The sequence below is a fragment of the Dermacentor albipictus genome, chromosome 5 (genome assembly GCF_038994185.2).
Source record: "Dermacentor albipictus isolate Rhodes 1998 colony chromosome 5, USDA_Dalb.pri_finalv2, whole genome shotgun sequence".
Taxonomy (NCBI): Eukaryota; Metazoa; Arthropoda; class Arachnida; order Ixodida; family Ixodidae; genus Dermacentor; species Dermacentor albipictus.
The window spans coordinates 78918011-78944818 of NC_091825.1; the positions used below are offsets into that span (position 1 = coordinate 78918011).

Consider the following 26808-nt stretch of genomic DNA (forward strand, 5'->3'; position numbering starts at 1 on the left):
GCAACGCTGAAGTGTCGGGCTGCTTTCATAAAGGAACGCTTGTGTGGCGGGTTCGATTCTTCCAGGCGTCTGAGAAATTCTGAAAGATTTTTTTTCTTTATTCAGGAGCTGCCAAAGAGGCTAGAAAGATAGTAACAAAATGACTGAAGTAGGCTAAGAATGGTATTCGCATTAAAATTGGCACAGTGGACAAGAAGGAAAGAAGCAGGCTGACCACGGCCGCCAGGAGGGCAGAACGATTGCCCACATTTTAGCGAGGAAGAGATATAAGCATGAAAATTGAATACGAAGAAAAGGGAAGGAATGATAGAAGAAAGAAGAAGAATGACAGACCGGAAAGAAAAACAAATTGAAGACAATGAAAAAGAATACATGACACGGCAGTAGGAACCGGAAATAAAAATCGAAGTAGCTTCTACATATTTAAAAAAACATACTAAAATGCGAACTCACGTTTCCAACGCAACAATGATAACTGGTCCCAAAACAAACACACATAATTGCATACGCTCAGAAGCCATTACTACACATAACGTTTACGTTTCCTTTTAGACGCAGCTAGAGAACACCTCGAATTCCGCCTAACCACCTGGAGTCCCCTTGAACGAGCGTTCAGATTACAGTACGCTGGTGTTTAGTTCGCGTACTAGCTTGGTAAAAGCAGATGCATCGCAGCAGGATATCAAACTGTCGACATACTGCTGAACAGTACAGTGTCACCGTGGATAACCCAGTTATTGCAAGCAAAGGTTTTAGTCGTTATATATATATATATATATATATATATATATATATATATATATATATATATATATATATATATATATATATATATATATACCGTCATTCCCATGCTAGCAGAACTATACTGCGTCGCAAAGCCAGAGTTCTCTCTAGTAATATATATATATATATATATGTGGGTTTGTCAGATCTTCGTTATTGCGGCCTTATTTACCACTCTGTGTTTGCCTGTATTTGTGGTAAATTTCGAAGCAATGCTACCTTTCTCAATGCACAAGACTCTTCGCAGATTATCACTAGTAATGGTTTCATTTATAATGCGAGATTTTGTCGATAATAATCGATTCGCGAAGTCACAAATCAGTTTGAAGCCGGAATGACGAAGTTTACTCAAATTCGTGCGCTACAATATCATTCCCATGCTGGATACACGGCCATGGGTGGGTGACGCGCCAGAGTTACCCCTAGAAATTTTTTGTAGGAATCTCTAGGGTTCCAAACACCGCACTGCGCGCATCCGCACATTTCATTCTATTGGTTTATCAGCAGAGAAAAGTTCATGGCCACCAATTACTTGCTTTTCGTCATTTACAGTGCGCGCGCGAGCCTACCGGATGACGGAAGTTCAAAAGCTTGTGATTGCGACATTTGATGGCGGACGCTGTAATGCCTGGGGTGTTTAATCCTTGACAAATTACGGCCCGCACCGGGGAAAGTTGTCACCCGTGGATAGATCATTCATGTCGCTTTGTGCCAACGGATGTTTTCGAGATCTACACGCTCGAATAAACCCCATTGAAGCGGTCTGTATTTTATAGTGAAGCTGTTAGCCTCTGGATGGTCGGGATTTTTCGTAGTGTGCGCACCCAAAACACGGCAGCTGGAAATGGGCTTTGTGTTTGAGTTTCCGCCTTACAGAATTATGTTTTCTTCTACATTCGAATCACACTCAGATGCTATCGTGTCTGTAAGTAGTGCGGAAGTCGTATTTTACAATCTTTCTGACGCATTTTACTTTGAGAAATTAAATTACTTCAATAAAGTACTTTCGCTAGGCGGAGGGCCTACAAGAATGAGAATGTATGCTAGGATAACGGTACCACCGGGTACCACCACCTAGTGGCCGCGGCACACTCATACAGACCTCAAATGGCAGCTGGAAAAGGGCTTTGTCTTTCAAATTCCGCGTAACCTATTTATGTTTTCTCGTATATTCGAATAAAAATGCGAGGCTACCATGCCTCCAGCCATTGCACCAGTCGCAGTTGACGCATTTTCTGAAGCAATTTACTTTTAAACAGTACCTCAGAAATGAGTACACGTGTGATCGTGGTCTAATCAATAAATAAGAAAGGCAATTGTGGCCCGAATTGACCGAAGGCCCGATTGTGGCTGGAGGACCGAAGATTGATCCCCTGCATCGAACATCGTAACTTTTTCTCTTTTTTTACGAAGCTTTCTTTGCCTACCATTTCGTGGTTTCATGGGTTAGCTGCTGGTCGGGTTCCTTCCGAGAAAACTCGCATTTGCTTAAAAAAATAATGAAGCGCGTCCAGTGACCGGTTTTGAACCTCGGCAACCCCAGGGGAGCAGCCCGATGCTCCAACCATTAGGACACAAGTGCGTTTTTTTAAACATGGTATTTTTTGCAATGAATGCAATGATCATGTGCAGGAACAATTTACAATAATATGAGCTCCAGGAGGTCATAAGCGATCACAGGTATATGAGCAGTACATACAAAGAAAACGTCACAACATAAAGCAACGTCTTAACCAAGACGAGAACTTGAAAGGAGAAGTTAAAGACCTAACAAAAGTTTATACAAATCCGGCTGACATTCTTCTTGATCGTAAATGCCCTTTAAGGGCGTGATCACTTGAACTAAATGTTATCTTGAAGGGCAAAAAGCAGTGGCGGCCTAAATGCAGAAAGGAGAATCACGCCACAACTGCTTTTAAGAGCGCAGCTCTTAATGGCCCGTTCCTGCAGCGAGTGGCGTCGGCGGCGGCGTAACCGAGCGAACGAGCACAACCGCGAAAATTGAAAGAGCGAACGGCGGAGCGGCAGATGAAAGACGCGAGCCGCGAACGGCGGAGACCAATGAGAGCGGCCCCTTCAGTGACGTGCTCGCGGGAAACTGGTTTCATGCGGACCCACTGGACCGCTCCATGCGTACTCTTACCTTGTATCAGCCGGACTACACGTTCCGTACTATCGTATGCTCACGTCAGCTCTCGCTCGCGCTTGTTTGGTCTGCATGGGTTGGTCTCGTTCGCGCTTGTTTCGATTGTCATGGTTTGCGATTGTTTTGTAATATGATTGTATGCGGGATGCGAATTGTGCATTACTTTCTAGAAGCCAAGCGGCACCAGCGATTACGCTAGAACCTTCGACGAGTCATGTATGAAAGTTGATCCGCTTGACCCGCAGATCAGATTTTCGACGACTGCCGACTCTGCTACATGTCTCTCTCAAATTCTTCGCCTCAATATATAGCGAAATTAAACCACTCTGCAGAGCTGCGCAGAAATTTCGCATTAGGAAGTATCGTAATTATCGGTGAACTTTTTTTTTCTGTATGACGAATTCTTACGAACAGGCATGCAAGTATGGCCGCGTGAATTTCTTCCCGAATTTGTAGTGTCTTCTAGTCAAGATGTGTACTTCCTCGAAGGAGTTATGGCTTACAGTATGGTAAAGGTAAAATTCTCCATGGAAAACATCTGTGCAGCTTCAAACGAACGGCTTTATAAGGACCTGATTGACAACGTGCTGCCTATCCCCATCTACCGCTCATCGTATTCGAAAAGCCCAGGGCAAAAGATTTTAAATAGGGAAAACAAAATGGCAGTCAAATCTGCCGCCCAAACCACCGTACTTAAATTGCGCACTGGCACTCTTCCTGTCGAAACCTTGCTTTAAGAAAGGAGAATATATGTACGATGAACGGAACATGGCTTGCTATGTAAAAAGCCTGAAACGCTGGATCTCGTCTGTTGGGATTCGATATTTCATTCGGACGTCCTATAGCGTACAATTAAAAAAGGTTACTGTGAAGATTCAGTTTGTGAATGTGGGTGACGCGCAAGCGTATGTGTACTATAGCGCACACGAGGATATCGGCCCTCGGTGCGCCTAAACGCCTACACTGCCCGCATCGCAGATCGTATTCAAGGCAGAACTCGCGCGGCCGCGCCTTACGCAGCAGTGGCCGGTGTAGAACCTTGTGAGCATTCGCTTACCAACTGAATTAACTAGCATGGTGTCAGCGCGCACAGGCAAGCATGAACACTTCACACTCGACGACCGCGGCCACTCGCTGTCAAAACGCTGGCGTGAGGAATCGCGGCAGCAGCAGCGAGCGAAGTGACCTTCGTGCTGTGTATCGCTTGAACGCAAACTGAGCAGTGTGAACGCAGCGCACGTAAAGGTATGGGTGGTCGGCCCATCTAGACTGTGACCTTAAAGCAGATCGCTTTCAAGATAAAGCGCGCGCGATTGGTCAAAAAGTCAACTAACTTTGAGACGATCACCGCTCGCTGTTGATGATTATGATTTCCGTACAATCGCACATACCCACAATGGGGAACTGGCCAAGAGAGAAAATAATGCAGAGAAAGGCAGGGAGGTTAACCAGAGGTAGTTCCGGTTGGCTACCCTGCGCAGGGGGAAGGGTTAAGAGGGTTAAAAAGAGAAACATAGTAGAAGGGGGAGATAGAAAGGGAGACAAGCACGAACAAAGCGCGTACACCACAGAGCGGTAAGGGACGGCATTCTTAGAGTCTGTCGTTAAGCCCCGTAGACCGCAAGAACCTTACCAGCGCGAGTAAGGCCTTCAACGCGGATCTTCTTTCGGAACATTGGCCTAAAGCGGGGAACTGGCCAAAAAGCGGGAGATTCATATTGTGCTAATGCCAATATGAATATGCCATATTGTGCTATTGTGCTCTTTAAGATTATTTCCGACTGTTAATTTTTGTACGAAGACGTGAAACACATTCTCACGCCAACCGTTGCCTTTCTTTCGAATACGTTAAGAGAAAATTTTTTTCAGTAATTTACTCACACAGGCAATGCAGATGGGTAGCAAAGTAAACAAACGAAATAATGCACCGACGGTTTCACTCCGTGAGAGCGTCGACCATGCGGTAATGCCCAAATGACGATAACCCAACAGTGAATATAGAGAAGCCAATGAAACTGGAGGCGTGCCGAGTGTAGAATTTTATGTCTTCATACAATGAGCTCATTCATCTGAGGGCGTCGCCACAGCTTGCGGATATCCCTAACATTGCCAAACTCGGGTCTTCCTGCACAGCACCCGTGTTCTGTTGTGAAGGCTCAGGCGCAGACTCTCTCAACGCCGATCACTTCAAGCTTCCACATTTCTGTGACCCTCTGTTTTGTTCAGATCACTACCTCCACGTCACTTTAGGATTGGTGTGAGGTTTCACTGTATTACTTTCTGTGGCAGCGTTCTGTCGGTGAGGCCATTGTTTTCTCTTGCAAGACGACATCGGAACCGGAACGGTTTCTAGCACTTATCGATTTTCCTTGACTTGGCTTATCGAAGCAAAATGCACTGACACTTCCCAGATGCTCCTTACTGTATGATAAAAATGAAGAAAACGAACGCCACGCAGGAACGCGATACACAACGGACGGTTGTCTTATAGTGCGCATAAGACAACCATCTACGCGAGCACAGTAATGTTCGCCAGCATGGCTTAACACGCAAACCACTCACGGAAACTCACCTAAGTGCAACAGCGAATTCAGTGAACGAGGTAAATAAAAAAAAAGGCTGATCCCATTGATATGCGGAACTCAGTAACAGCGTAATGTATTTTTCATGTTTATTGTAATGCTAAAGCAAACACACGTTATGACGCAATTGTAACGTACGCTAGTGACGGTAATTCAATGTAACATTTATGCAAATGTACCGTGATCACGCTCATGTAACGAAATGATGCAAATGTTCGATGTTGGGGCGGCGTACTATCTACGCAACACAAATACACTTTACATCGACTTGATGCGACGCACGTCTCTGCTGTTCTTACGCACTGCCCATCACTTCCACGACTCACAAGAAAATTGATTTGCGTCACGCATGGTCCGTACTGCCAGTGTTCGTAATTGGATATGCGACTTCACATATAGGGCCACACAATTGCAAGGGCGTAGGGTCATTATATGTGCCGAATTAATTCACATACACCTTACATTTTTTTCGAGTCTGTTCTAGTTGCCGGTGTTGTTTACATTGCACAATATTTAGAAGCAGTGCTTGCTGTTACACGAATCTTTTAACTTCTTCATCCGCCGCGCTGCTGACTTATAAGATTGCAACCTTTCTCTCTGCCGAAAGCCGCCAAGCGTCGTCCTTCCCCTCGTCGCTTGTGGGTGCAATGTTCATCCCACTCCTCTCCCATCACGACCGCCATGCGTTGTTAAGGTTTTTGCGCTTGAGGATGTAATGTTCATCACGCTCTTCGCTGTTTATGTCCACCAAACGTCGTTATTCAACTTTTCACTTGTGAATGTGATGTTTGTCACAGTCCTCACTCCTCATGTATTGATCCTCTTCACGGTAATCGCGCGGGCGCTGCCTTGTTTGATCACGTGTTGACGCGTCCATTGCTGGCCTCAGCTGCCTCCGTTGCCCCTGTGTTTACAATCGATGTACGTACTACATGATGCCAGTGTGGCTCTGCAAACCTCTGTTCCGGCGGACATCGTAGACGGTGACTGGGTGGACGACACGAGAAGCTTTACCCACAGCTTCAGAGGACATGTACGCGCTATCGAAGCTCATTACGCTTTGTCCAAGCGGAGCAAGCAGCGTAAACGGAGCTTGTACTAAAATCGAGGCTAAAAATGTATTCCAACCTATCGTAACTTCCCGCTTACGATTTGAATCAGTACCACTGTGGTTAGCTCTTCGTTCTTTAGTTAGCAAATACTGTCAAGCACGTTTATGACTGAGTATGGCCCCCGGATGGTCAGTCTGATTGTTTATTTTCTGTTTGATCGGTCGCGGGCCTGCTCAGTTGCGATATATTTGTTTTCACGTCGCGCAAGACTTGTAACGTAGGTGATCTGTGCTTTAATTGCAGTAACTTGCAGCAAATATGTATTATCGCTAGTCACTCGCTTACTCTGTAGACCGTTAGGAAACGTTTAGCTTCGAACATCGGTGTGCTGTGAGTGTTGGCGCTGTCATCCATGCCACGGCACATTGATTCACGTGTGCGTCCATTCTCTTATTCATACGTTGGCGATGGAGTGAGTGCAAGTTAGCGCGAGAGTTGGGGTGGATGTGAGTAAGTGACGTGAGAGAAACTTAGTAGATGCCAGGAAGCGGTGCTACTCTCTTTGTCACCGCATAACGAGCGGTACTCGCTTGTGCAGACGTTCCGTGGTTGAAGTTCTTTCCGTGGAGTTTAGTGATGCAATGCTGGCAGATAAGGGATTTTTTTTTTATCCTCGAGGGAAGCCGTGCATCGGGAAGAGCTAGCAACATGGAAAGGCCATGTGTAGCAGCGGTCCATGAAATTGGACACACAATTGCATTCTATTCCTTAATATGCCAGTCACAATTTCTACAGCCAACTACTTCCCACGTCTTCTCTCCACCGTTCCCCATTTTGCAGCGTGAATGGAGAACAGTGCGTCCACGAAAACCCAGTTGCATTTCTGACAGCTGATGGCACAGATGCAGGGCAGTAGACGTTATGCTTTCGTATTCGTGTGCTTTCGCTGAGACAACGTCCGTCGCGCCGCCATAAGTGCCACCTCGTTTCTGTATAGCAAACTGCTCCGCAAGAAGGGTCATTTAGCAAGCGTCGTTGTTCTGCTTCTCGCTTTTTGGTGTGATGCTCATCCCGCTCCTCGCTGATCACGCCCGCGAAGCGTGATACCGCTTTCCGTTTCAGCTTTTAATGTTGGTCATGCTCCTCGCTGCTCATGTCCGCCACACGTTGTTCTGTTTCTCGCTTGTGGGCGTATGTCCGTCCCGTTCTTACTGCTTACGTCCCCAGTCGTCGCTGTTTCACTTCTCAGCTGTGGGTGTAACGTTCGTCACGCTCCTCGCTGGTCCCGTCTGCCAAACGTGGTTGTTTCGCTTACCGCTGGTGAGTAACATTCGTCAGTGTACTCGCTCCACATATCCCGCAGGCATTGTTGTTTCGCTTCTTGCTTGTGGGTCTAAGGTTTCGTCACGCTCCTCACTGATCCTGTCCGCCAAGAAGTCATTGTTCCACTTCCCGCTTCTCGATGTAATGTTCGTCACCCTCCTCGTTTTTAACCAGCGCCAAACGTCTTTGTCCCGTTTAGCGCTACCGTTCCAGCAAATGCTCGCTTTCTCCAGCACCTGAGTGTTCTGAGATGTGGCGGCTGGCTTATATTGAAATTGGTTGACAGCGCAGACAATAGGACAAGTGAACGAATGAGACAGAAGCGGATTTGTCAAATTTGACTTGTCCGGTTGTCCGTGCTGTTCGCCATTCTGTACGATGCTTCGTGGCTTAACGAATAGGTTATTGTTAAGCTCAATGCTTATTAGCGGCCCTCCCTCCATTCCAAGCTCAATGCAGGCGCTTTGGTCGAGCTTATTCCGGTACACTCCGCCCCTTTGGTTGCCGATTTCTGCAGTTCTCTGGGGCAGACTTCTGTTTCCTTCGTATTCACTCCTTGCCTCTGCTTGTGCATTCTGGTGCATATCAACGGTACATACTCAGTGGCTTAATAATCATATATTTGGTAGCCAGTCTCCCGAATCTGGGGGAAGAGGCAAAGAAAGCTTCGCTTTAAAAGAAAAGTCTGAGTGCGTCGTAAAATTCACAAGCACAGTCACAAAACGTATTGTAAGTCGAAGTTTCGCCCGAAATGCAAAGCATCGATTGTGATAGCAAATTAGCAGACACCTACACGATGTAAGAACAGTAGCTTTATCGGCCGTTTACTGTTGTAAACATTCGCTTACAAACTAAATTAACAAGCATACATGTACGCACAAGGAAACATGAACACAGCTAAAACGCTGAAGTGAGGAAGTGCGGCAGCAGCAGGGAGTGAATTGACCTTCGTGTTGCTTCGCGCTTCAATGAGAACTAAATGGCCAGAACGTAGTGCCCACGAAGCTATGAGCGCGTGGAGCACCGTACTCTTTACTCATCACAGATCGCTTTCAAGATAGGGCCCGTCTTCTATTCCAGGAAACGTTTCATAATACAGGATGTCCCTCGTAACTTTAGCCAAACATTAAATATATGCGAATGGCATGTAGCTGGATGGAACCAAGGTAATGTTGTTGGCCGTCGCTTGGAGGTACTCAGATAATTTTTTTCATTTTACCTAATCACATATTTAACCGTAATTAAATAATCAACTTCTCCAATATTATAATTAGATGAAAATCGTCAATGAGAAAATTGTAGAAAGGCATGAAAACCTCCCGAAACAACTTTCTGATGCTCAATACGTGCTATATAAATGTGTTTTCCGAGCATGAAAGAGGCCCGCGAATATACGCAAGTACTTCGAGTGGACAGTCACGCGGTAATTTTGCGTACATTTACAGGCTTTCATCAACCTCGGAAAAACACTTTCACGTAACACGTTTTGAGCAACAGAAAGCTGTATAGGTAGTTTTTCATGTCGTTCTACAATTTTCTGATTGAGACTTTTCATCTAATTATAATATTTGAGAAGTTGATTAATTAGTTACGACGAATTATCTAAGCATGCGGAACGAAACAAATAATTTCAGTATCTCCAAGCAACGGAAAAAATACTATTTTTGTTCTCTCCGTCTACGACAGGCCGAGAAGGTAACATGCAAAATTTAATACTGGGAACAGAGAGAGACCGGATGACCAGCTTTAACGAGATCACCAAACACTATAAACTGGGAAGGGCCCGTTTCCCCCCGGCACACTCCTCGTTGAGTAGACGGCAAGCGACGGCATGGCGCCTCTTACAAACAGATACATATCCGAACCCGGTGGCCTACCACCGCTACTACCCGGACCTTTACACGGATGGATGTAGATACTGTCAAGAAAGGGCGGACCCACAACATATGGTTTGGGCTTGTCCTCAGACACTCACACAGAATGACATAAACGAGACCAGAGAGCAGTGGGAGACCGTGTTGCTCAGCCGTGCACCGGAAGACCAACTCAAGGCAATCCAGCAGGCCGAAGATGCCGCCGAGGCCCAAGGGCTCGAGGCCGTCATCTAGGTAGAGAGGCCTAGGTCTCAAATCTGCTGCGCACAAATAAAGTTTATTCCTCCTCCTCCTCCTGCCCGTCTACATGGCATCTTAATATATTTAACGTTTGCGAAAGGTACGCGGGAGACCCTATATAAACAATGCTATACATTACAGATTTATTTCCAGGAATACAAGAGTTCTGGTGGATACCACAGGCTAAAAGCTGTTGGAAAAATAGCTTGTTAAAAAAAAGAACTTTTCCAAAAGAAAGCTTGTGCATAAGTTTTGCTGCCCGTGAACTTTTGTTATGTTTAATTGCGATACCAATTATATGGACACTCCAGGCGCATTTCCACCATCGCCGTTGTCGTCGCCATGATGTTCCGTATGAAATCCAAGTGCGATAACATCGTCGCCGCGCGCCGTATGCTGTATGCGCGAGGGAAGGTGTGCGAGGGTGAGCCGACGATGGCGGATCAATCTCGCCCGCGCAAGGGAGGAAAGCGGAGAGAAAGCGCGCCGTCTTCCGTTGCGCACAAGGCACCCGAGAGGGAGGGGAAGGCATTCTACTACGGTGGCGGCTGGGTGTATTGTGGCCACATAGTTCGCTTTGAAGCGAGAGGCAGCAGAGAGGTCAATTCGCTCGCTGCTGCTACCGCACCTTTCTCACTCGAGCGTTTTGACCTCGAGTGTGCGCGTCCATCGAGTGAGATGTGTCCATGTTTGCTTGTGAATGCGTGACACCATGCTTGATAATTCAGTTAGTAAGCGAATCTTTACAAGACTACACGGCCGACAAAACTACTATCCTTACTTGGTATAGTTGTCAACTAAATTTGCTATCATAATCGATACTTTGCCTTTCGAAGCTGCTGATCTTTTTATTGCTGCTGCATCTAATATTGTGCCGTTTTGTATGCGTTCCAATGTGCAGGATGGAAACACCGAGTCTGCACATCACGTGGGAGCTCTTCATCGCAGTCGTAATTCTGCTTCTCGTTCACTGGCTGATGTAAGCTGTTCTGTATTTACTAAATATTTTGTTTAGTATCTCGAACGTAGGTTGATGTGCGGCATGTGCATCCCAAAAGTTACACCTTCGTTACGAGGCGTCTTAGTGAAGGTATCATCATATATACGGAATATTTTAGTTGTTCTTGCATGTTTGTTTATTTGTATATATACATTGAATTGCGCTTGAAATTTCGGCACATATGTTTTTTCAAGGAGCTTTCAAGCAACAGCCGAATAAATATTTGTAAGCATAAGAACTATACACAACCTATCTCTTATAAGCTGCAATGTAAGTGAGTAGCCCGAACGAACGAAGTAATGAACGAACAAACTGTTTCCTTGCCGTATCCGACTGCTGAGCATCGACCAACCACGAAAAATGGGCAAAAGTGGCTAAGGAACGTATTCGTTTTTAAAAAATGACTTGTTGTTGCGGAGCATCACCCTGAATAGCGTAAGGTTTTATAGTTCTAAGCATGGAGTAAAAAAAAAACAAAGAAGACCAGAGAGAGCCTCACATGACCATATTGAAGCACAGCAAAAAATATCAAAGCAGGAGGAGAATCAAAGGGTATGCGGAGAATTCTAGCATAAACACATGACCGTGTAACATGGTTAGGTAAGCGGTGAGCTGAACGCCTGGCCTCCGCGAACGCTTGTCGCCTGCGAGAGGAATCCGCGGAAAATCCACGCGCATATCCACATTTCAGTCTATACTACGTCATACATCCTGCGCTGTATTCTTATAAATGCCGACACTGCGATCAACGCCCAACGCTTTACCACATGGTATGGGCTTGCAGAAGCACACCAGAGTTCACAGCCATAACACACCCCACCACCCGGTAATGGGAGGCAGCAGGGCTGTACAGCTCCGAATCTCCGGTTGACCAGCTCAACCTGGTCAACCGAGCGAGAAGGGAAGCTTAGGCCGCAGGGCTCCTGGACTGAGGGGCCACCCAGTGCAGAGCGGAGGGACTGCCTACGCTCGCGCGCTCTTTTGTACAAAATTTGTTTTCTCTCTCTCTCTCTCTCTCTTGCATGCTGACATAGGGGTTCCAGTTCTCTGCTATTCTTTATTGCGATAGCAATTATATGGACACTCCAGGTGCATTTCAGTCGTCGCCGTCGCCGTGATGTTCCATATAAAGTCTACGGGCGATAACACCATCACCGCGTGCTGTATGTCGTAGGTGCACACTCTAAGAAAAGTTTACACCCTTTGGAGTGTATATTTGCCACACAACAATAATCATCGTCTGTCTTGCCCGCATTTCCTTTCTTGAAAACGCTGCGCTCGTTACTTTCCTGTCGGTAATGCTATGTCATGCCGATTACGCGCATGCCGTTCGTGACTTGGAAGTAACGCTCGCAGCGTTAAAGAAAGGAAATCCGGGCAAGACAGATGACCATTATTATTGTGTGGCAAATGTGCACCCCAAAGGGAGCAACTGTTTTTAGAGTGCAAGTGAAAACGTTCGAGTGTGAGGCGAGGACGGTGGCTTGATCTCGCGCGCGCGAGTGAGGATGTCGGGGTGGAAGCACGCCGTCTTACACGCGGGCAAGGCATCGGGGGGGGGGGGGGGGGAGTCTACTCCGGCGGCTGCTGAGTATGGCGCGCCTGAGCGCGGCCGTGCGGGCCTTATGTTGAATCCAATCTGAGATGAGTAGAGTACGCCGCACGGCCACGCGGGCCTTATCTTAAAAGCCGTCTGCGATGAGTACAGTGTCGATCACACTTGTCTAGAGTGTCCCGACGGCTGCTCCGCACTGCGCCTGCGACGCCTAGCGACAAGCACCGCGTTCGAGATGTGTTGGCCGATAGCGCCACGCGCGTGGACGCTGCGGCATTCGCGGGCGGCCAAGATAAAGGCCTGCGTGGTTTGCGGGTCGCGAGCACCGGCTTTTTATCCCTAGACGAGCACTGCCAGCTGAGCTGCGAGCGTGACACGGCTAGAATGCTGCGGCCTGTATCTTGGCTGCCCGCGAATGCCGCAGCGTCCACGCGCGTGGCGCTATCGGCCAACACATCTCAAAACCAGGGCTTGTCGCTAGGCATCGCAGGCGCAGTGCGGAGCAGCCTTCGGGTCACTCTAGACAAGTGTGATCGACACTGTACAGTCTAGGTGCGCCGAGGGCTCATAGCTTCGTGTGCACAGTGTTCTCGCCGCTTAGTTCGCGCTGAAGTGAGAGGCAGCACGAAGGTCAATGCACTCGCTCCTGCTACTGCCGCTCTTTCTCTCACCGGCGTTTTGACAGCAAGTCTCCGCACTCATTGAGTGAGATGTGTTTATGTTGGCCTGCGCGCGCGTGACACCATGCCTGTTAATTTATTTAGTTAACGGAATACATAACAGAATACGTAACTTTAAATACAGATTATAGTACATAGGAGTTTCTGGGGCAGCGAACATCTTCATGACGACGTAGTTTCTTTGCAACGATCCCAGAGGAGTTTAACCTTGAAAACGTATTTGTTTCAGTTTGCATTTTATTACGTTTCTGCACAACAATATTTTCATTTTTTTGCAGAAAAAGAAGAGACCATTTCAAGTTCTTCGAGAAACTCGGCATACCTGGGCCCATGCCGAACATCTTTCTCGGCAATGTATTTGAGATGTACCGTAAGGTTAGCGCTTTTCATGCCCAGCAGCGACGCCTCTTAAATCGCAAGCTGTGTGTTGTACACATAACATCTACCGTTCATGTTTCTTTGCATATACCAACGACGATTGGTCCCGAGGCCCATACTCACTGAAAGCTCTGGCGCATAAATTGCTTGGAAGAGAAAATTCTAGTCAATCCTGATGCAGGACATATTGTGTTCCACATCATTCCGGTGGACCATTGTGTTCCATTGGAATCACCTACTCCAAAACATTGTTCTTATTATGAGCGAAGGCGGCTGGCCGATGACAAAGAGCGCTTACGAAGGAACACCTTTGTGCGAAACTGAGAGAGAAAACTTATTCTTAATGAAGTGGGACGACTTCGTCGTAGGGTGGATCCCTTAGTTCAGGGCCCGATGAGCTCGGGCCATTTCGCGTGCCCGCGGGATCAGCCGTCGCTGCTCTTGCGGGTCTGAGCCTCTAAGCGCAGTCTCCCAGAAAGAAAGTGAAGGAATAGGGGAGTAGCCCGGAGGGTGTGGACGTGTAAAGTTCCAATGACGTACGCTTGCGGATTCGGCTCCAGGTTCTTAAACAGAAAGCCGTTACCATACACGTATGTACCTGTAGCTCCTCCACGCTACATGCAATGGCGGCAGGCATATGAAATTGAGGGTTTTTAATAGCGCACTGAGCTGTCAAACGATCTCATTTGGTAAGTCTGCGAGGAACACACACACGTGTGTGTGTGTCTGTGTGCAACACTCGCAGAGTAAATGCCATTTGAAGGCTTTTTGTAATAGGCGTTGCTAAGCAATGTTCTGACACTTATGCAGCTAAATATTCAATTTAAGAGATATGTTCGTAAAGTTTTTTTATTGGCAACTTTTCCGAGCATCTTGTGATCTGATAACTATAAGATATCTCTCGCCAGCGTAATGCAGAAAGCGTGAGTAATAGATATGCTGAAGTAACCCGGCATCTGCAAGCAAACAGATATTTGGCGATTTATCAGTGGGTATATCAGGAAAACCTTCCTCAGTCATGTACATCATCGTGAGACTCATAATTTGCTCAGCCTCCAAAGAAACACCTTCTCCTTTTGAGATAGTTCTAATCAAGTCAGCTTTCGCTTACGTGTGGCAAGATTTAGAGTCCAGCAGCTTTTAAGCTCACTGTGATCGTGGCAATAAGCGGTCTATATTTCAATTCTATAGAGATTCTATAGAGATTTATACAGTACCAGTGGCACTCACGGCGATAATGGAAGAGAAAATAGTCTAGAGGAATTCGAAACCCCACAGGTAACGCCGGAAGAAGTAAAGAAAGCCTTGGGAGATATGCAAAGGGGGAAGGCAGCTGGGGAGGATCAGGTAACAGCAGATTTGTTGAAGGATGGTGGGCAGACTGTTCTAGAGAAACTGGCCACCCTGTATACGTAATGCCTCATGACGTCGAGCGTACCGGAATCTTGGAAAAACGCTAACATAATCCTAATCCATAAGAAAGGGGACGCCAAATACTTGAAAAATTATAGACCGATCAGCTTACTGTCCGTTGCCTACAAACTATTTACTAAGGTAATCGCAAATAGAATCAGGAACACCTTAGACTTCTGTCAAGCAAAGGACCAGGCAGGATTCCGTAAAGGCTACTCAACAATAGATCATATTTACACTATCAATCAAGTGATAGAGAAATGTGCGGAATATAACCAACCCTTATATATAGCTTTCATTGATTACGAGGAAGCGTTTGATTCTGTCGAAACCTCAGCAGTCATGGAGGCATTACGGAGCCAGGGTGTAGATGAGCCGTATGTAAAAATACTGGAAGATATCTATAGCGGCTCCACAGCCACCGTAGTCCTCCACAAACAAAGCAACGAAATCCCAATAAAGAAAGGCGTCAGACAGGGAGATACGATCTCTCCAATGCTATTCACAGCATGTTTACAGGAGGTATTCAGAGACCTGGGGCCCTATAACGTAAAACTATTCCAATATGTTTCTATTCCAATTTCCTGACGTCAAATTTGCGTAATCACCGACGCAAGCACCGGGCGGTCACCCGCAGGGTTGTCTGAACAGACCAATCAAACGCTCTCCTCGTTCATAGGAGGTCACTTTTGTTTGCTTGAAAAACGAATAACATTGCCTACACATAATGGCTTGTCGTATCTAATTGGCTTACAACAGGCGAGGAGAACGCTCAAGTGGAGAGGGATTCACTGAGGCAGAGCCAGTGCACTGAAAATCGTTAAACGGATGAAGAGGGTGGTGCCGGCGTCTGCGATTGGTCGGCTTTCCCTTACTTAGCTTGTGGTGGTTGCTGGAAAATCGCGGCGGCATGAAACGGAAGCTTAAGAATGACGCTAAAACTGATCCTCAGCAAAGAAGAGTGGGCAGAATGAGGTAGTAAACGTGCCGAAAGTGTTTGAAAACATCACACGGCCACGCAAGAAGATTTATTAGGCGCAAATACACCCATGCACTCCAGCAGGTGCGAGTAGCCAGCGTCTCAGCGATCGGCGGCAGCAATCTTTTATTCCTTTCGGAACGGGGCAGCCTGCGGCTATTCCGAAAAAAAATTCAGTTTTGTTCGGCATATTAATGTACCTTTATCGCGTACACGTCACTTTGATGCGGTGAGTTTGTGCGGTTTTGTGACGTCTCGTGACAGGCAGGTGAAGTGGGTGCAGCCCGAAAACTTTTTACCAATAGCCGAGGGCTAATGGCGAAAAGGGGTCAAATCAGAAATAGGCGTTTTTGTTTTTTCTGGCAAATCATGCATAATCAGTGTGTACTCATCATATCAGATGGGGAGGTATTGCAAGTTTTCGTGACGTCGCGTGACAGACAGGTGACGTGGGGGGGTGGTCGAAAAAAGTTTTGACCAATCGTGGAGGGCTGATAGCAGAATTGGAATAGAAAATTTTGGAATAGTTTTACGTTATAGCGCCCCTGGATTGGGAAGAATTGGGGATAAAAGTTAATGGAGAATACCTTAGTAAATTGCGATTAGCTGATAATATTGGCTTGCTTAGTAACTCAGGGGACCAATTGCAATGCATGCTCAATGACCTGGAGAAGCAAAGCAGAAGAGTGGGTCTAAAAATTATTCTGCAGAAAACTAAAGTAATGTTTAACAGTCTCGGAAGAGAACAGCAATTTGCAATAGGTAGCGAGGCACTGGAAGTGGTAAGGGAATACATCTACTTAGGGCAGGTAGTGACGGCGGATCCGGATCATGAGACGGAAATAATCAGAAGAATAAGATAGCGCTGGGGTGCGTTTGGCAGGCATTCTCAGATTATGAACAGCAGGTTGCCATTATCCCTCAAGAGAGAAGTCTATAATAGCTGTGTCTTACCAGTACTCACCTACGGGGCAGAAACCTGGAGGCTTACGAAAAGGGTTCTACTCAAATTGAGGACGACGCAACGAGCTATGGAAAGAAGAATGATAGGTGTTACGTTAAGGGATAAGACAAGAGCAGATTGGGTGGGGGAACAAACGCGAGTTAATGACATCTTAGTTGAAATCAAGAAAAATAAATGGGCATGGGCAGGACATGTAATGAGGAGGGAAGATAACCGATGGTCATTAAGGGTTACGGACTGGATTCCAAGGGAAGGGAAGCGTAGCAGGGGGCGGCAGAAAGTTAGGTGGGCGGATGAGATTAAGAAGTTTGCAGGGACGGCATGGCCACAATTAGTACATGACCGGGGTTGTTGGAGAAATACGGGAAAGGCCTTTGCCCTGCAGTGGGCGTAACCAGGCTGATGATGATGATGATGCTGATGATTTCAATTATAATTATAACTCACGTAATGTTCTTGCTATGGTCTTTTACAGTCACCTGCCAAAGCTTATCGAGAATGGATACAAAAGTACGGCGACACTGTCGGGTATGAAAGGCAACTTGTTTTCCTTCTATATGCAACTGATAGCAAAATGTTAGCAAACTTTGTATAATTTGACATCATCTTGTTTCATGTATACCTGCGACTGCTAATAAATCTATAATGACATACGACACATTAGCATTGCTTGTAACTAGTTTTAAAATAATGTGAAATAATACAATCTAAAAGCAACCGTAAGGCGGAACATCTTGAAGGGGCAGCGCAATAAGACAAGACAGAAGGCAGGAACACACAGGACAGCGCTGTCCTCTGTGTTCCTGCTGTCCTCTGTGTTCCTGCCTTCTGTCTTCGTCTTATTGCGCTGCCCCTTCAAGATGTTCAACCAGTACCAACTCGCCCAAATGTCGATCCTTCTACGTAAGGCGGAAACATTCTAAAATAAATGACGATAAAGACCGAATTTTGCGACAGAATACAGGTGTTGAGAACTTCCCGCCAAATTTGAAGCAGCTCAAAAGAATCAGAAAGGTAAATTGCTGGTCATATCACACCATTGTCATTATTCTCACTCAGCTTCTGTCACGGCATAATTGACCATCACTAATTCTCTCATAGCGTCTGCATAGCGTCTGCAGTATACGGCATTCTTCACCGTTGCTGCAGCCAACTTTCCCTACTTTTCCTTGTCTTTTTATCTCGCCTTTTTCCCGCCTCAGCTGTAGGGTAGCGAAACAGATATCCTGTTCTGGGTTACCTTTCTGCTTTCCGTCTGTCTTTTTTTCTCTTTCGCTTGTTGTTTTCTTGGCCTGCCAGATGTATTGTGTTATGTGTTAAAACGTCTTCGATACATTCAAGCTGCCCTCTCCTCCTCCTCAACCTCACTTGCCAGCTCCGAATTGCGAACGCGATATTATAAACGTTAAGAAAATCCGGCCAGCTGACATCAACTCGGATAATGCACGTCGTGAAAATGGAATCAGCGAACATATAGCACGAAGAAACCATGCTTCTCTCTTGATTTCAACAGATACTACAAGAAACTCACGAGGGCAGAAGTAAGACAGTAAGACAGTAAGTAAGTAATATTCATTTCGGCTTGCAGGTACTTCAACGGTCACCGTCCGGTTATCCTAACTGCTGACCTGGACTTGCTGAGGCAGATACAGATTAAGGACTTCCATGACTTCACAGACAGAGGGGTGAGTGACGTGTACGAAGCTTCTGCTGTTGTACAAGTCAGGTGCATTTTCTTGCTACCAATTTTACGTCTGATGCCTTTTATTGGCTTTTGCCCACACGCCACAGAACAGGGAATGGCTTTTACTTGGGGCACTATTTTGGACATTGTCAAATTGCGTCATGTTATTCAGTTCTGTAACGACGGTGTCTTAAGCCAATTAGAGAGGCTGTTGCAGCGCTCTAGGCCAATAAGCGCTAACAAGATGGCGAATGTGATCTAATGGCTGAAGTCGACAATGTCCCGATCAGCATCACTGTAGTCGCGGCGCCGCTTGCGGTATGTTTATGTTGGAAAATAGTACTAACGCTCGGTGCTGTTGTTGTCTACATAAGCCGTTGGCTGCAGGTATTGCGTTAAAGTCTGGCGTAGTTTTGGCATAGAAACGCCGGGCCTCGATTATCTAAACGTGTTGGTTCTTGTTTGTCCCACCGTCTCGGCCTGTCGTGATGTCTCCTTCTGTCTGCGACACTTCTCGCAGCTCTTGTTCCAGGCCAAGCGCCCTCCAAGCCCACAAAACAAAAGTCTCTTCCAGCTCACGTCAACCAGATGGAAGGAAGTGCGGAGCGTCCTTACACCTTCGTTCACCACCAACAAGCTTAGACTCGTAAGTTATGGCTACTGTTTGCCAGTTGCTGCTCTCCTGTTTTCCCTGCTCTGTAGATAGGCAACACTGAAGTCGATGGCTTCACCACAAGCAAAGAATTTGGCAGTGCTCATCAAAGGCTATGACGTACTTATAACCCCCACTTCGGACGCTGAACCGCCAGCTCCGGCGACGTCGTTCTGATAAAGAAGGAATGCCGAAAGGAAAACACTTCATGCAGGAACTCCTCAGGGAGTTGTCTAAGTATGCGTAAGCACTCTGCCACGTGCTCATCTTCATGCAGCTCGTTGTGATGATCAATGTTATCAAACTTGATCTTACTAGTACAAGCTTTTATCAACCCTTATCGGTTCTTATCAACTTTATGGACTAGATCAGTACCTTATGAATTCTAATCAGTTGTTATCAACTTTATTGGACTGAACCAGAGCATTAGGAATCCTTATCTGCTCTTATCAACATTATCAGGCATGATCCGCCCTTATCAAATTTTACCGGTCATTATGAACGTTGTAGAAATTGATACGACGGTTATCATCCCTTATCGGTGCTTATTAACCTTATCAGAACTGCTCCAATTTTTCTAAGCCCTTATCGCTCTTGAGCACCTTATTCATCCGCGTCGAAGCATTATCAACCGTGATGAAACCTATATAACCCCTCATCGCTCCTTATCATCCTTATCAACTCGTTGACTTTTTATCTGTCTGTGCTGCGCGCCCTGAAGCGCATGAGCCCTCATGTTTTTGCCAGAGTGCAGAACTGTACGTTGTTTTTTAAGTTTTTAGATCAGAGGTCGATGACAATTTGGTCGGTGAAGAAACGCCCCAACGGAAGGCGTATTCCGCGACCACAGAAACGCTTCGGGGATGTCGCATGTTTGGCATTAAATTTTCGCAAAGCCGGAATTTTCCTGATGTTTACAATTTTCCAAGTCGGCTCTAGATTTGCTTCTAGAGATGGCTTTTATTTCGCCATTACCAAAATTTTAAACAAAGCCTTGATAGAAACGGTACTCCTTTGGTGTTTGTTTTGTACCGCCGATACAACACATTCATAAGGTTCAAATATATTTACCTTCTGCAAGCGTAAGAAACCTGGCTTCTGAGCATGGGGTCGAAAGTTCGGAACTCACCACCACCAACGTTTTTCCTTTCGAATTTATTTGATTTCATACATTTATTTTCTTTGGCGATGGTCAGACGGACGGGTTTCCTCGTTGTGTGGACGTTTAAATGCTTATGCATTTAAAATGTGTGCTCAGATTCCAGTGCACGGGAAAGAACGTAAGATTCAATGCGAAGCCCAACACAGCGGTCTGTACGATTGCCAAAGTGTTCCTCTGGGAAAAATACTGCACACCCTTCAGCCAACTGCGTTCCACTTCGAACAGGGGCTAATTGTTCTTGACTAATCTCTTGCACTTGACTATATATGAGTCATCCGCTTCTGGCACATTTTCTTAGTGTTGAGGCCTGCCTTTAATTTGCTTGTTTGCCACCCAATAGCTGAGGCTTGTTTCGTTTTGTCACCATGGGCATTCGACGTGGTTTTCTTGCAGGGAAAGAATAATGTGCACAGTCAAACCAGCATTTGAACACAACGGCAAAAGTAATTGTTAGCCCGATAGCTCAGAATCAAGTTATTCAGGTTCATGGCGGAAAATATACAAAACAAACACACAGGAGGAGGTCTGACAGCTCAAGCTCAGTAGTCATAGAAATTCGATCGTTGTATATTTCCAGCTGCCCGAGAAAAGTTCACTCGCTATTGTAGAAAACACTGTCACTTGTATCTTCAAGTTCTCAAGGATGCCGTCGAAGGAAGAACAGCTTCCAAAAACGTAAGCGGTCGGCAAAATACAAACGTCGTGGCTGATCCGGGCATTTCAAGCGAACAGATTCATTGCACTAACGTAAAACTTAAATTAGTTCCTTCGTTTACAGTTCACTCTCGAACAACTATTTTTGTCGGGTATTTGAATACTTATTTTCTTCCACTCCCCCCCCCCCACCCCCCACGCACCCTTTTATCTCGCAAGCTTCCGCTGTCAAGCATTGCTCGTCTCATATTCTGTTCTCGTCACAGATGTCTCCAGGTGTCATCTCAGCCGTGGAGAAGTTGGTTGTCAAGATTGACCGCAAGGCGAAGACGGGAGAGGAGTTCGAGGCTGGCGAGATGTACGCCGCTCTCGCGCTAGACGTGATCTGCAAGAGCGCGATGGGTATCGACTACAATCTGCAGGAACATTTGGCCACGCAGCGACTTCTCTCTGTCATTGTTAAGCAGCTGTCAAATCTATGAGCATAGCCTTGTATGTCGCAATAACTTCCACGCTTGAGAAATCTTGTAAGGCTGTTGCCTGAGATATGAAGTAGTGGCGACATTGTGGCACCTTGTACAAGTTGAGCTATCACCACATATGCGTGTAGGATACCCGCTTATTAACTGATTGTATACGCAGTCAATTTATTTACCGGCTGCGTGTGCTCCGGATTCTTTGAAAAGAAAAATAGTCGGCTTCCATTTGAGCTCGGTTTCAAGGTGAATGGAACTTATGGTAGATAAGAATAAATCTTAAATCTGGGAGAGCTCAACTTTCCTGTAATTGCTTAGAGGAAGGGTATTGTTGCTAAGCTCGGTAGGTTATTTTTTTACAGATGCGCCTTTTAGCGAGTACAATGTTGATTTTATGTAGCTGTCATTGAGCGTCCCATTCGCACCTACAGAGTGTCATGATTGTCTGACGTGTTATTTCAGAAAACGTTCGAACGTCTCCTAACAGTAAAGATTTTTGCGTCTAATACTTCTCGTACGAATGGCTTTCTTTCTTTCTACTGGAGCAATATCTAATGAAGAACTGGAAAACACAGACGCAGGTTTTGCCAACGCAATGACAATACGAGTAACTATAACTACAGTCTGACAAACTACATTTCAACAACTTCCTGAGCCTCTCTTTGGCTAGGAGTCATTGGTTATTTCTGAAAGAAACTCTTAATGGACGGCTTAAATTGAATTTCTCAGTTTCTGCTGCGCAGGAACACCAACGCCAAGATCACGTGCGACACAGGAGATATTGCCATGTTACCACAGTTCTTTTTTTTCCTGTGTAGGGGAAGTCTATAAAACTTTCAATGTTACGTTTTATTCTGTATTCAAGTGCAATATCATGTTTGGCGATCAACAATGGACCCGCCTAAGCGAGTAGCTGTCTGACTTTGCCGATTTGACAAAAGGTTCAAGCTTTTTTTCTTTTGTTTGTTTTTTTTAAATGTTTTTGGAAACGTTGCTGAAACACCTGCGCAATGCGGAGCTGCAGACATTTCTTTGATTTTAGTTTCTCAATCTGCCTTGCGGCAAATCTTTGGAGCATGACTTATTTTTTCAGCATTTACCATCTCGTCATCCATAATCATCATTATCTAGTTTTCATATCTCACCATTTTGCGCTAAAGCAAATGTCTATTCTCTGTAGAGGCGGTTATTTCCGCTCCTGTTCTCATAGTCACCACCACTGTTGCGTTTCCTATCTTCCGCTTCTGTGTTGCTGTCACCTCTCTTCAGAAGAGTAGGCAGGCGTTGTGCTCCTTCCGGTGGCAGTTGCCAGCCTGCGTGAACTGATGTATAACTGTGAAAATAAGCCATCGAAGAGCCATGCGCCCCAAAGATGTCTAAAATAAACCGGGGTGGCTAAAAAAAAAGAAAATACGGTGAGCAAGAAAAGGCGCAAAAATGAACGAAAGGGGAAAAAATACCGAGTGAAATATGCGTGGAGTATCACTACGAGTTCGAAACAGGCATGCTATGACCAAAATTATGGTCCACAAGACACCGGCAGCGCATGGACGTATAACCTTGCTCACAATGCATAACGGAGGTACACCCGAAGAGCACGTACACGCAAAGTAGCCTGTCTATATATACTTTGACCTGATATGTTATCTTAGTTTTCTTTTACGTATTCCAGCGCGAGTACAACTTTTTTCTGCATGCTCGCAGCTGCATTCCCTGGCTCAGCAGCTCTGCTACAATTCGTGAACTTTCGCCTGCTGCGCTTCCAAAACAATGGCGTCCATCCCTTTGCTGAAGTGCAAGAAAAATGCAAACGAATCGTTACTGAACGACAACTTGATTCTTCGGTAAGTGGCTGTGGATGAGTTGAAGAAATTATTTCCAATGAACCCATATTGGTTCCCTGTTATGAATGCAAGTGCGAATAGCTGCTCGGTGAAATCGTCAAGCTTTTCGCTACTGTTTATTTCGAAAAGGCGGACCGAGCAATGACACTGAATTGAATGGAATTCTAGGGTTTTACGTGTCCAAACCACGATTTGACTGTGAGGCACGCCGTAGTGGGAGACTCCGCGTTAAGTTTGGCCTCCAGGGGATCTTTAACTCACCCCAAATGCACAGGACACGGGCGTTGTTGCCTTTCGCCCTCCATCGAAATGCGACCACCGCGGCTGCGATTTGATCCCGCGGCTTAGTGCTTAGCAGTGCAGCACCACACCCCTTAACCACGGCTGCGGGTTACGAAATCTAGCTGATCGAAACACCTGTGGTTTCGCGCACTGCCGACAAATGCCGCAAGCCGCACGCTGTGCTTCCCTAGTCCTGCTTAAAGGCCAACTTCGACAGAATTTTGTAGGACGTAAGAAGCCTTGCTTCAGATAATCTAGACAGTCCTATAGCATGCTGCGCCGAATATTTTACATTTGACGAAAGAGTAGGTGCATCGCGAAATGCTTGTAAAAATCACTGTTCTTGATGGTGAAAGTTAAATAAGCGTCGTCATTACCGCTCGCTGGAAATGATGCACAACCCAGAACGTTTAAAACCAGCACGGAACTTCGGTATGAGCTCCGGCATTCCGCGGTTGCTAAAGTGCGCCGAAAAATCGCGGGAGTGACGTGCTGGGATTTGCGTCACCTCCGCTTACCAGTATGTGCACACCTGTTAACGTGCTATTTAAAGGTTGATAATAATACAAAAATAGACGGCCTACCAGCCCTGCAGTGTCCATTTTACAGCGTATCGATAACGCAGTGTTGCAAGACGACCTATAACGAATGCCGTTTTTCGTCCACTTCAAATCAGTACCTATACACTGCACAGATGTTCGACAAATCACCCAAGAAGTCAGTATTTATTGAATCGCTTTTGGAAGCTTGTTCTGCATGCATAGGCAACCTGTGCTCAATTTATCTTTATCCAGAAACGGGGGGGGGGGGGGGGGCATACGGCGTCAGTAATGTGAGAATACTTCCGTGAAACATTCATCATTATGATATAGGTGGCCTAATGGGCAAACTAATGTGGTGCATTCAGCAATGTGTAATCGCCAAATTGTTCTCATTCAACAGCTCCGCCGCAAGGACTTGATGCAGCTAATGATCGACGCCAAGGATTCCCGCGTAGACGCAGGCTCGGTAACGTCCACTCAGCTTACAGCTGCTGAAGACAATGACGAAGAACTCCCCAGTGAAGCCAAGAGCGGTAACGTTTTCGGAAAAGTCGTAGTGGCACTCCATTTCTTGAGACTAATCTTTCTTTGCCTACCCTCACGGGTTTGGGGTGGCTGCGGGCTGCTGCTGCGTCAGTCTGTATCTCTCCGGATATATATATATATATATATATATATATATATATATATATATATATGTGTGTGTGTGTGTGTGTGTGTGTGTGTGTGTGTGTGTGTGTGTGTGTGTGTGTGTATGTGTGTGTGTGTGTGTGTGTGTGTGTGTGTGCATTCGCCGGTATGAATTCGGCACACAAAGAACTTTCGTATGCAGTACCAGTGAACGCGCTCAAATAGCCCTTTCATGCTGACCGATAAAACAGACCAAGTAAGCGAACAGTCACCTCTGTTCTGCGTGCCAAAAAAAAAATCAATTCCTACGTAAAACCTGAAGATATAATGTCGACTCAGAAGCATCTGTAAAGTAAACCGACCCGTTAACGGTAACCGGAATGGCGCATTATATTAAGTAGACTGTTTGATTTGTGCAATTTTCTTTGCTTAAGCTATTCGGTATGTGCCACTGGGGATGTACCCATTATCGGCCAAACACTCAGACTGGGGATAGTGGCACTTAGACACAAGACAACATAGCCATTGCATCGAAACACGTTGCATAAGGTTAAAGTCATAGAGTTTCTAAATAAATACCCTAGAGGGAAATGTGGCGCTAGTGTCTATGGGGGTTCTCATGAGCGTTGCCTCAACCTACATGGGAATGATGGGAAGTACAGGTTTCGGATTGACTTCGGTCTTTAGACTAGTGGCGTTTGCTTCTGGCGCAGTAAACAAAGCTATACTCAAATATTATCGCGTAAAATCTAATTCTATTTCTGCAGTATGTTATGTAATGTACAACACGCCACCTAAACTTTGTATGAATTTGAGATGGAAGCATGGTTTACTATGGTTTGTCACCAGGACACACCAGGGTATCCATACTTGTGCGATTCTGTTCCCAATTTAACGCCAAAGAATAATTATTTATTCATTTTTGCAACAGCAAAACAACCGTGCATGTACTTATATAAAAATACTCACCAAGTATTTCTGGAAATAAAAATGTTGTATTGTGACAGAGCGTTGCGCCCTTGAGCGGAATGCTAAAAGTGTCGTCTGCTACGACGCCTGCTCGCTGCAAACGCGAGACTTTTCTCGCAGACGACAGGCACTTGCGAACTCTCTTGCTCTTTCGAAAAGGTTGCGTCGGCTGTCACGATTGCTGAACGTCTTCAAGTACTTTTAAGCACATCTGCTGCAGTGCTAGCTAGGACGCTAGTGGCCTCCTACGAGTATGCTTCATCATATTTTATATTGGCGTACCGCTTCCGAAGCGTTATAGCGTGGCTTTGCGGGTACCCATTGTGCGACACTAGACTACAGCTCGGAAGCAGCTATCTTTCCTATACCACAAGTAAGTTTGTGTTCTCAAAGTCCTAAAACACGCATGTCAATGAGCACATAAACGAGCACATAATGAAGCCCTCAATAATATTTGATTTTCAAGCCACTAGAAGTACAACTGTATATGTCTTGTATCAGTAGTGCCTTCTTTGTCCTATTCTGAAGTTTCATAAAGAACGTAACGCTGCAGTGTCAACCTAGCACACTTAACCAACCAAGGTCCAAACGCTCAAAACATGTTCTTTCAACGTTTATGATGCCGCCGCCTTCTCGTCATGGCTTCGACGCCACACCGCGACACAAGCATCGTCCCAGTCGCTGGCCCAGCGCGCTATCGCCACTCCGAGCAACATAACAAAGGCAGATAGCTTTGCGTTGCACTGTCCCACTGCAGGTTATAGCAATTGCGCTTGGAGCGAAACCAAAACTGCCAAAAATATACTTGTAGACTAGTTCGCCAGTCAATAGAATGCCGATCCGAAGCCTGTACTTCCCATCATTCCCATGATGGTTGAACGATCGCAGCGCCAGATTTGCCTCTAGGTATACTAATATGAAACTCTATGGTTAAAGTAAAC

The 26808-nt window shown here is 45.9% G+C and overlaps 1 protein-coding gene across 1 annotated transcript in view; it reads left to right on the forward strand.

Moving 5' to 3' along the window:
- Positions 1-6740: 6740 nt before the first annotated feature.
- The window catches only part of LOC135921185 (thromboxane-A synthase-like), a 46614-nt gene continuing 26546 nt past the window's right edge, over positions 6741-26808 (forward strand). The window contains exons 1-9 of the mRNA XM_070539414.1: positions 6741-6754; positions 10905-10982; positions 13517-13613; positions 17448-17500; positions 18561-18657; positions 19177-19302; positions 21391-21576; positions 24669-24806; positions 25758-25770. Of these exons, the coding sequence (XP_070395515.1) occupies positions 6741-6754; positions 10905-10982; positions 13517-13613; positions 17448-17500; positions 18561-18657; positions 19177-19302; positions 21391-21576; positions 24669-24806; positions 25758-25770 (802 nt within the window). The remainder of the gene's footprint in view (positions 6755-10904; positions 10983-13516; positions 13614-17447; positions 17501-18560; positions 18658-19176; positions 19303-21390; positions 21577-24668; positions 24807-25757; positions 25771-26808) is intronic.